The 11,788-nt window shown below is 34.3% G+C and overlaps 2 protein-coding genes across 2 annotated transcripts in view; one reads left to right on the top strand and one right to left on the bottom strand.

Moving 5' to 3' along the window:
• Positions 1-11,788, top strand: part of LOC148947211 (uncharacterized) — a 321,142-nt gene that overhangs the window by 142,117 nt on the left and 167,237 nt on the right. The window lies entirely within an intron of this gene.
• The window catches only part of LOC148947212 (uncharacterized), a 172,523-nt gene that overhangs the window by 27,407 nt on the left and 133,328 nt on the right, over positions 1-11,788 (bottom strand). Inside the window, exon 6 of the mRNA XM_089097121.1 lies at positions 7,445-7,576. Coding sequence (XP_088953247.1) covers positions 7,445-7,576 — 132 coding nt within the window. The remainder of the gene's footprint in view (positions 1-7,444; positions 7,577-11,788) is intronic.

The following is an 11,788-nucleotide window of genomic DNA, read 5'->3' as shown; positions in this document are numbered from 1 at the left end:
CCCCGATTAGACTCGATCGATAATCCTTGAATAAATTATGTCCCGTCAGCATTAAACTAAATTGTAGATGGCAGCAGGGGTGAGGGACACGAGTTATAGGGTCACTTCTACTCCCCTGTGTTTCAGGAGTCGTTCTTAAAGAATCGGGACAAAATGTCAAACTTTAGCGCAAAGAGCAAGGTATTGAGAAGACGGCAGCCCCCTCATATAATTAATAATTTCTGTTCGTTTTTAATTTTTACATTGCTCCTTAGTCTAAGTTAGAAACTTTTTTTTCAATTCAATTTCTGATAGTTTTTAAATAATACGAGAAAATCCGGCCCCACTTCATTGAAAATCTCTTCTCCCCATGGAGAATCCCTTTACAGAAAGTTATTCCCTAGTAAAATCCCAACCCCCGCCAGGAAAATCCCTCCCAGACAATTCCATACCAGCTGAAAATTCCCCCTGAAATATTTATTGCGGACGATTCCAGGTGAAAAATTTTCTTAGCGAACTTTCATTTGGAAAAGACTTTCATTTGCAAAAATTATTTTTAAATCATTCTGGAAATCCTCATGTCCGTGGAAAAGTTTCCCCGCAAATACCCCGCCCACTAGTAGAAAATTGCTCTCACAGAGAATTTCCTCTGGAGAATTTATCCCGTGGAAAACTCCCCATGACAAATTTATCCCGTGAAAAATCCTCCCTCCAACGGAAAAATACTCTAGACAACTCCAACTCAGTTAAAATGTCCTCTGAGACAATTCTCCTTAATATCTCCACATTTAAAATTAAGTCGAGAAAGAAAAAGTAAGACTAATAAAAAAAAATTCATATAAGAATTCTGGCAAATTCCGCCAGTGTAAAATTCCCCCTGTAAAGGTCACCCTTGGAAACTTCTTTCCCCGTGAAAATACCCCCCCCCCCCCCAGCAGAAAATTCACCCCCATTCGACCCGAAAAATGTATACATATACTCCCAAATAACAAATACTGTACGTAAACAATGGGCAAATTTGATCACTTAAAGACCTTTTCCTAAGGGCAGTGGAAAGTCATGTTGTTTCCAAAGGCATAGTTATTGAGCCTTTCAGCTATGCTGAACAAAATGGTTATCACAAAATTCTGATCGGACAACTCTGAGGAACAAAGGGGGATGGGAGGGGGTCTAGTTGCCCTTTAATTTTTTTTCATTTAAAAAGGGTACTAGAAATTTTAATTTCCGTTCTAATAAGCAATTTCCCGACATTCTAGGACTACGGGCTCAATGAAATCGTCTCTGGGGAAAAAAAAAAAATAAAAGCAAATACACACATGCGTGGCCTTTCTTCTGGAAAAAAAAATACAAAATTGCACATTTTGCAGATGGGAGCTTGAAACGTCAACAAAAGGGTTCTCAGATACACACAATCTGATGAATCTGAATCTTCCCTAAGACCCCTTGTTTTTTAGAGGGTATTCCCCTTTTTTGAAAAACAGGCACATGTTCTTAGGTGCGTAGTTTTGATGGGTAACACTAAACTGAATGAATTTTATACATTTTTGAATCAGTGTAGCAAGCCAATTCTTTTGATATATCTATTGATATCAAAATTCCATTTTTTAGAGTTTCGGTTACTATTGGGCCGTGTCACTCATTACTTACAGTTCGGTACCCCGAACTGTTTGATCCTCTCCGGCTAAAGTCTTGAGAGTATCCAATAATTATTGAGGATCAAGTACCTTAATTTGTCTTGACCGTTTATTTTAAATTAATTTCTGAACGGTTTTGATTGCCGAAGTTATAGATTAGGTTAATACAAGGTACATTTCCCCAGTTTTTTTATGTTTCTATTGTGACACCTAATATATCCAATTATAATTTAACGATTCTATATAGCGGCTTTTGAATTATTTCAACACCCTCTTAACACTCCCTGAAAGATACAACTAAATGTCATTAGCCGTTTCTGGGATATTTCAGATACGCCCTTCTGATATCCGAGATGAACATTGTATCTATTTGATTGACTATTCCGACTCTTAGCTGATCCTAAGATATTGCAAATATATTCTAATGATAATCTGGATGTACATAGTGTCCTTTAATTTAGTTTAAAATCCCCCTAAGCATTCCTTGAAGGTTCAAGTAGTGTTTAATATGACCTGTAAGTTTCAACTTAATGTCCTCAGTTATTCCTGAATTATTACTGATGTCCCCTATTGGCAGTCAGCGTGCGCAAAGCGTGTTTCGATTTTGTTCAACATTCCTTGAAAGTAAATGTAAGTAAATGTAAAAGCAATCGTATGCAGTCACAGTCACAGTTGCAAGTTGTCGCAGTTGGAATTAGTCACTGTTGTAGTTGCAACCAGTCGCATTTGCAGCCAAAATACTGGTAATAGTAGCCCTGGACGTCTCAAGTTAATACCCTTACCTGTTCCTAAAATGTTGCAGGTATGCTCTTTTTATAACTTGAATCTTCATTATGTTTTTTTATTTAGTTCAACATAACCCTCTTCCCTAATGATAAATCCTACATATAAAAAAAGACACATTGACAATCTTACAATCCTTGTCCCGGGGCCTATGGGGCATGGGGTCAAAGCTATTAGACCTTGCAACTATTTTGAAAAAATCCCCTTTAAATATTCTATTTTTATAAAGAGTAGCATCTAAAAGGACAAGAGTAGGAGGGGGGATAGTTGCTCCCCGTTGCTTTTTCAACTTCCCACTCGACATGATTTTGAAGTTCCAACTTAATACTTAATAAAGTTTTTATTCCAACCTAATAAAGTTTTTAGTCAGTCACACAATTTATCGACTTATTTGCAATCCGAAACTATAGATATCGTACACTTTCTCAAACACACTGACGATCTTAAGAGTGAAGTTAGAGACATAAGAGAGAGGAGTGAATCTATGTTTTACCCTCTTTTTACTGAAGGGACTGATCTGTGTCATGAAATCAGAATTAGAATGCACAGATGAGCTCCAAAACAAACTGACAGGAATAATTTCTCAACAGCGTAAAAGAATCCTGAAAAGTATTACCGATTTTCTGTGTTTATCCCATTTATCAACTACTCTCTGGAGCAGCAGCATCAGCAAATCCTTAGCCACAGAAAGTTGCTGGAGTCACAAAAATACCTACTCTCTAAGCACTGTATTTTGATAGACGAAGAAAAAACAAAAGATGTATCAGATACTCTGACTAATTTTTGATATCTTGATAAGGACAGCTATAGGGGAAGCTTGTAAGCTGAGATCTGGATGGAGTCAGAAAACGTAGCACCAAAATATTTCATAACCTGCTCAAAAGAATGTGATAAGAACATTTTCTGCACCCTGTATCAATTTTTGAAGATTGGCGCAACGATTCCCGTCACTATGGCTACGTGTGAGCCTTCTTTTTCTACCCTGAGAAGAGTGAAATCTTATACTAGGAGTGCCTCAGGGCAGGAACGGCTAATTTGATTAGCCTTATTATCCATACAAAGGTATGTTCAAATAAATGCAGACGATGTTTTGGATAAACTAGCCCACAAAAAAAGGGCGGCTTGATTTTATTTTTATAATTCCTTATTCAAAGTGTTGTCCCAATAAAGAATGTGTCTTATATTCTAAAATCTTTATTTTTTCCTTTTTAACCAGTACTACCATCCCTCAGTCATACCTTACCTTACCTTGTAAGTTTCAACTTAATGCCCTAGGCCGTCCCTTATATATTGCTGATACGCCCTTTTGATACGTACATCCTTTCCCCAAATGCATAATTATTTCACCTTGAACATTTTGAGCAAAAAGGCTATTTTAAAATTTTGATCAATTTGTTTTGGAGAGAGGGCAGCTAAAAAGGGCAAGGGAGGGGTCTGCCAGTCCTCCAACCCCTTTAAACATTCTCCTCAAAATTTCATGAGAGTTTTAACGCAACACCATCAGCTCTTCTTACGATATTGTAGATCCACTTTTTTATAAACTGGACGTACGTAATGCCTTTTCATTTAGTTTAAGATACCCCTCAACACTCTCCAAAGTTTCACCTTAATATCCTTGGCTTTTTCGGATACACCCAGAACCCAGGGTTGCCACCAACTCAAAAATAAAATCCTGATTTTTCTTCAAAAATAATCCCGAAAATCCCGGAATACGGTTTATAGACTATACAACATATTGCACAGTGATAACGTAACAATAAAAACGCGTAATTCGAAGTGCGGTGAAACGTGGTTTCTAGTTGTAACTAACAACTGATTGTCCAAAACTCTCCCTTTTTTAAATGATAAATCCTGCAATTAAACAGTATGTAAATTGCATAATATACAATCCTTGCCCCGACACTTCGGGGGTATGGAATTCCTGGAGGCCTAGCTATTACACCTTTTGACCAATAGGAGCTAAATGATAATTAGAAAATTTTGACCATTGTTGATGAGAGGAGGCACAAAAAAAGGGAAAGGAGGAAGGAGGCGGATAGTAACTGAGAAACAAATCATTTTTTATCAGACATTTTCCAATAATATTTTTAAAAAATGAAGGTCATGTCGTTTAAATCCCAGAATTTAATCCTTAGTGCCTGAGGCAATATTTTCAGGGAAAAGAACATACAAGATAAGTATTATATTTTTAATTAGGTATAACTAGCCCCTAATTTTATACGGGCTAGCCCTTTTAATACTGTTCCTGGAATCTAGGACATCATTTAGCCTATTCCTAGCATATGCATCTGCTGTTTAAATGCCTCGTGCTATCTTTTGAACTTCAACGGCGGCAGTGAACTGTTTCTGTGTGAACATTTTTGCGATTTTCTGACATCCGCTTTCCGTGAGCTGTTTTGCGCAAAAAAAAATCACATCAATGAGATCCAAGGATTCCCATTGGTCCAAATTGGTCCACCTCACCTGGTCGAAATGGGCTTAACTGGTTTGATTTTGAGCTGTGAGATAACTAGTTTCCTGATTTTAGTTACTTGAGATATAGTTTTTAACAGTAGGATGTCGTTTGAGATATGAAAGTATATTTTTCTCAAAACTGAAACCTCAGTTAAAAAAAAGAAAAAATCTCCTCAAGGGTAATACGATCTTTCTCATTGCGTAAGGTATCTTCTTTATTTTCACACTGAATCGTGAAGAGAAGCAGGCAGAAACACTTCCTGGTGAAAAAAAGAAGCCAAACCGTACGATCGTGCCACCAAATTCACCTCTACCATATAGTCAAGCATTGGAGCAGTAAATATGGCGGTACTACTCTTGCTATTGAACAACTATATTCTAGTGGGAACATGGAAAGAGTAAGAAAGAAAAAGTTTTTTTTTTTCTTCGAACCAGAAGAAAAAAAGATCCCATTGATGAATCAACAATCAACTATACAGATAGATAAACAGGATATTCTAAAAAAAAAAGGATGTTCTAGTAGGTTTTTCTAAAAAAACAAAAAAAAACAAGTTTTTTCAACTGAGAGTAAAGAGCAACGTAAAAATTTAGATTGAATAGAATTTACTAAGTATATGAGTGGTAATGCCCGATCATCAGTACCTCGCTCTTTATAGTACTTTAAAAAAATTCTTATTCTAATTAAACTATGAATCCGGAGTCGTTCTTAAAAAACTGAGACAAAAAGTCAAACTTTAAAGTAAAGATCAAGGTATTTGAGGAGGAGGTACCCTCCCACTCATATACGGAATAATATTTGATCGTTTCAAATTTTAATGCTGTTCCTTACTTTCCGTTGAAAAACCTTGTTTTAAAAAAAATTGATTTTTGTTCGTTTTTCAAATAATGCCAGGAAGTTTCCAAGGAAAATTATGCAAACACGACGAATTCCTTCACATAAAGTTTCCATTAGGTAAAATCCCACCAGGGAATTCCATCCTCACTGAAAATTCAAGGCGGAAAATTTCCTGCAATCCTGCCAGGAAAATCTCCTTCCTTTCATATAAATAAACACCTTTTTATTTTGAGTTCTGATTGTTTTTCAAATTATCTCAGGAGGCCCCCCACTGTGTAATTTTTTTCCTGAATCCCTCCCTCTCCAAATGAAAAGTTTCTTCTGCAAGAATACCCCCCCCCCCAAAAAAAAAAAAATCTTCAGACATTTCCAACCCTTCTTAAAATTTTCATGGAACATCTCAACACTTAAAACTGAGCTGCCAAAGAGAAAGAAAAAAAAGGATCTTGCACAGGAATTTTGACGAATTCCCCTATATAAAATTCAACCCATAAAATTTCCCTCTTAATAGAATGTCTACATACTTCTGAATAGCAAACATTATATCTAAACAATGGGCAAATGTCTTAACTTACAAACCTTTCCCTAGAGCCTGTGGGGAGGAGGCATGTCATCCCCAGAAAAATGGTTATTGGACCTTTCGACTGAAAAAATTAAAGTTAACCCGAAAATTAAATATCTTTGCTGTCGCTATCAGTCAATTAAGACTAGCCGCAATATTAATTACGGTAATATTTTAGCCTTTAAAAACCTTTTTTCGCCTCTTTCACTGGCACCGAGTCGCGATATCGGTAAATGTAAGTTTTTTAAAAAATATTGGTAAAGCTATGATTATCCTAGCTTTACCAGGGAACAATTAATGTTAGTTTATGTAGCTTAAAGCTTGCCACTTTCATTTAAAAACTGTTTCAACATGGAGTAGTAATAACATAAGTATGACTTATTGCAACCGATTAAACAATTTTAATCTATTACTGTATTGTTACACACATATGGTGGAAAGCATTCCATGGATTTTGAAAAATACATTTTTCTGTGACTTCATTGAAAACAGGAAATCGTTGCCACCCTTCATTTTTCTTAATCTGTACACCTGAAAACTCTTAAAATTATTAACGTGAGGACCTACCTAGAATACGTCACGAGTTGGGCAACAGACAACCGCCAAAGCCTCACCCATTTCCATTACCTTGCCCTATCACCTCAATGCACAAATGAGACCTTAAAGCAAAATTTTGGGATAGGCCAGTGGCTACTAAAAATTTGTATTCAGCTTAAAAACGTCAGCATATTATAAATTAGATAACTTCAAACGTTGAATTAATTCTTCTTTCGGGAACATTTTTTTTTTGCAATTTTGTTCTCTAGCTTGTTTTGTCATACCAAAGGGCGTGCCACCTTGGGTACTTACCCCCTCTCCCCTAGATCTAACCCTGCAGAACATCCAGTATTTGGTCCAGGACTGGCACTCCTTTAATAGTACAGGCAGCTTTAATATTTCTCATTTATTAGTTCAGTGTCAGCACTCCTGAAGACAGTTCAAAAGAACAGAGAACCCTGGTATCCCCTATTAGTATATTTTCCTTTTACAAAAAAATCGACAACACCAAAGATGAAACTAATTTGTAAAAAAAAAAAGATTTAAAAAAACTGCGATGAAAGTATTCTCCTTCTGTTCATAATCCAGTAATTTCAAGGATACAATCCACTTAAAAAAAAGAATAATGATATACTTAAATTACCTCCACACTGAGGAAACGTAATCTTTTAATTCTGGAAGGAGTTTAGATAAACCCAAGTCGGTAATGTTACTGCAACCCCTTAAATTCAGTTCTTCTATAAATTGTTTCAAAGGCTGTGCTGCAAGGTCCATAAGACCACAATCGGTAATCTGAAATAAGAACAAACATAAAATTCGAACAACATCACATATGCCTTTACATCTAAAATCGGCAAAAGCAAAATTGTACAAAATGAAGAGAAACTATAAGAATACATGAGAAAATATTCCTTATCCTTTACATAGTAACACAAAAGTAGATACACATTTAATACATTTTGAATATATTTCCATCTATGGTTTTCTTTTCTCACAAGGTTGGAATTCCATCCCAAAGGACCTAAGACCAATAGAAAATAATAACCTTTCCCTTTCGTGAAGTTAAATGTTTAATATGTAAGCTTGAAAGGATAGAAACAGTTAAACCGATGTTGGGCAAAAGTTGATATAAGTTTTGATTTCTCTGATAAATGTAGCTGATCTAAGCATGTACGATCCAGGTATCTACTGAAAAACTCAACGCCAAAATTTTGTCAATACCATTGAAAAGATGTCTTACAACAGAATTAACGATTTCAATCCAGACAAATTGAAGGCACAAATCACTTCCAATATCTAGGTTTATCTTGGATATACCGTGTCTTATTATATTTTATAAACCAAACAAAATAGAAAACTATTTTGATTTGGATAATCCCTATCTGTAACACTGCAAAGGAAAGTAAAATGCAAGGCAGCAGATTAACTATCACCCTTAGTTTTACACCTTAGGATAACACAACCTAGACCTAGTAATATAGGGTATTCTATTGACTAACATCAAGCTCATTTTTCTGTTTTTCTGGATTAAGTAGTGGAGGGTTCATCATTTTCTGTCTTTAGTCCTCCCATTCATTACACAACTTATGCTCTGTGATGAACGGGGAACGTGTGTCTTGAAGAATAATAAATGATTTAAAATTGTGTCTTTTAGAACAAAAGATACTGTTTGAACAGGACCAGATTTAATGACATGTGAGACACCTGTTTAAAATGTCATAAGCTGGAATAGAAAATCCCTAATACAAGGAGCATTACAGGATTTGAATATAATATGAAGCAAAGCTTCCTGGAACCACTGTTTCAAAACAGAATATGCAGAGGTGACAAGCCTCATTCAACAGACACAACACTCATTGGGCTTACTTCCCTCTTGACTCAAAGCCATCTACTCCGAAACACCTAATATAAGGGTTGCTCATACAACTGATACAGATAACATAAGAAGCTGACAATATGTACAAGAAATGCCAATAACAGTAATCACCAATGGTGTATCTGTTGCTTTCACAACGCTCTGAGGAAGAAAAAGTTTTAGACAAAAGATTTCACTGTCTCTTTTGACAGTAAACTTTTCGAGCTATCGGTTTGAAAACAGTACGCCAACAATATTCTCTAGGAGAAAAATAGGGTGGATTATTTCTGTGTGTATCTTTATTTGGGTAATCCTTAGTACTTCAACCGCTGTGCTGATTCGGTCGGCAAGCTTATTCACTTTTTTGCAGTTTCACATTAAAGTACATGTTGTACTTTTCATATTGCTTCTCAAGAGTATCAAAAAGATCAGCAACATAAGCACCTGCGGCGCCAAGATCCAACAGTCTACTATAAGGTAATGTAGAACAGAGTCTCCTGAGCAAGGCAAAATAGACTTGGTTTACATAGGATGCTTGATAAATAAAGGCCTTTGCAGCAATATAGGCTACTGTCAATAGGATTATGCATTTCCAACAAGAGATTAAAAAATATGATAAAAGCCTCGGCCAGTGTACACATCAAACAAAAACTCTAGCTAACATGGAAGCAATTTAAATCAAGGTTTCAAGGGGGAGTGACCGCCCTAGGATCTACCCCTGTTTTAGGATTTCAGAGAACATAAATGCAATTCAAAAACTCTGATTTGGTGTCCATTTCTAGGTAAGTATGCATGATGGCACTAGACCCTCAACAGGTGGTACTGATCTCTGTTTCGTGGCCCTTCAGCCTGGAAATACAATGGGGGTAGGGGGCCGGCCATCCTCTGCTTTCGCACACCCTTCCTAGACAGGTTCATGCCTAGGTATATAGATAAGATATTTATTTCAAAAAATCACTATCACAAGCATACAAAGAGCCAACTTCGGAGTCGAAAATATAATAAGCAAACACAAAAACTGGCGAAATGCAAAAACTAAAACAACAAAAAAATCAGAATGAATAATCATTCGTAAGTACAAATTTAACTGTACAAAGTTAAATAAAAAGTAAAAAAAAAGAATAAAAAACGTCAAACTAAGCTAACAAAATAAAATACAAAAGCTAAAAATAGAATAAAAGTGAGATTAAAAAGGGGGGGGGCAAAATAACCGAAAAACACAAAGAGGACGAAATATAAATGTATACTATCTTTTTAAAAGATCAATATTCATTTATATATTATTTTTATTTTTTCTCGAACACAGTTCCACATTATTTCGGGAAATTTGTAATCTGGGATCACTGCATATATAATTAGGCAATAAGTTTACCGCAGATGATTCCTGGCTCTTTATTTTCGATGCGGTAAAAAATCTTTTCCTACTTATTCTAATATGAGTAGGTTGTTGGTTGTATGTCAGTTATCGAGACTGGGTTTAAAACTCAATTATTCGTACTTGAGGAAGCCGAAAAAAACTTGGTGAATCAATCATACGATTTGCCACTCTCCCTCCCTATGGGCGTTGCTTGATTTATATGCGATTTATTACTTCATCTACTCTTTATGTACAACAGACTTAAATGATAGACCTTTGCAGAGTTTCAAGGAAAGGGGGTGGCGGGTTCGTGAAATTTGTAAAAATAAGAATTTATTTTCTCTTCTAATAACTGGAGAAATAGATGTGTTGGGTTTAGGGGTAGATCTAAGATTTTTTTAGGAGGGGGGCGCAAAAAAGAACGATACGGTAAACAGATTTTAGGCATAAGGGCAATAAGTGGAAATTTACAGCAGCTAGGTGCATTCCAATACTTTAGATAAATTTAGGGGGGCGCCTCCCCCCCCTCTGGATTTGCCACTGGATGGTGAATCATTTTTTTTTCACGCCGTAATGTTCATTTACTCAGACTGTAGTTCTTCTGAAACTTGAAGAAGGCCATTTACCTGTTTTGGCGGAAGCCGAGATAACACTATTTTTGTTTTCAGTCATATGTTTTTGTTTGAAATGGGCAAACCTTTCCTGAACTTTGGCGAATTAACATCTTTGTTTGAAAATCTTTATACTTAGTGTATTTATATAGTAACAAAGGTTCCTGATTGAGACTAATTTTGTGACTTTGGGATCTAAATATTGATTGCCGCAGTAAAAGCTGCCACAATAGCGTATTCCAAGAAAATAACAACTGTCTGTTAAGAAGTGTTTTACGTAAAATTCTTAGGAAGTTTTTTGAAAATTGAAGGACATCCTCCATTTTAGAGGAAGGTCCAAAATTTTATTGGGCTTTATGCTAGAAAAACTCCTATTATAGAATATTCTTGCAGTCTGTTTGCCAGAAAATAAATAAAATGCATTTCTTACTGCTGAGTCTGTATAGCCTAATCTTAGACCTTTTACGGCCTAATTTCTAAAATATTTCTAAAACTCTTTTCTAAAGGGGATCTTTAAGAAATAACATATTTTTAGCTATATATTTCAAAGATATCAGCTGCTAAATTTTAAGTTTGATTTTCCAGGGCAACCAAATGGCTCACAGTATTAATATTAAATTATTTAATAATAATTTCTGGTCGTTTTGAGTTTCAGTTATTGTAGGCTTCTATTTCTACTGATCTTAAGTTTAATATGGCCTTTACTTTTCTTTAAAAAAAAACTTTCTTTTTCGTAAAGTTTTCGTAGTATATATATATATATATATATATATATATATATATATATATATATATATATATATATATATATATATATATATATATATATATATATATATATATATATATATATATATATATATATATATATATATATATATATATATATATATATATATATATATATATATATATATATATATATATATATATATATATATATATATATATATATATATATATATATATATATATATATATATATATATATATATATATATATATATATATATATATATATATATATATATATATATATATATATATATATATATATATATATATATATATATATATATATATATATATATATATATATATATATATATATATATATATATATATATATATATATATATATATATATATATATATATATATATATATATATATATATATAT

Source organism: Artemia sp. Qi Xiang Cuo, chromosome 11, assembly GCF_049724085.1.
Source record: "Artemia sp. Qi Xiang Cuo chromosome 11, ASM4972408v1, whole genome shotgun sequence".
Lineage (NCBI taxonomy): Eukaryota > Metazoa > Arthropoda > Branchiopoda > Anostraca > Artemiidae > Artemia > Artemia sp. Qi Xiang Cuo.
This window is presented reverse-complemented; position numbering and strand designations above follow the sequence as displayed.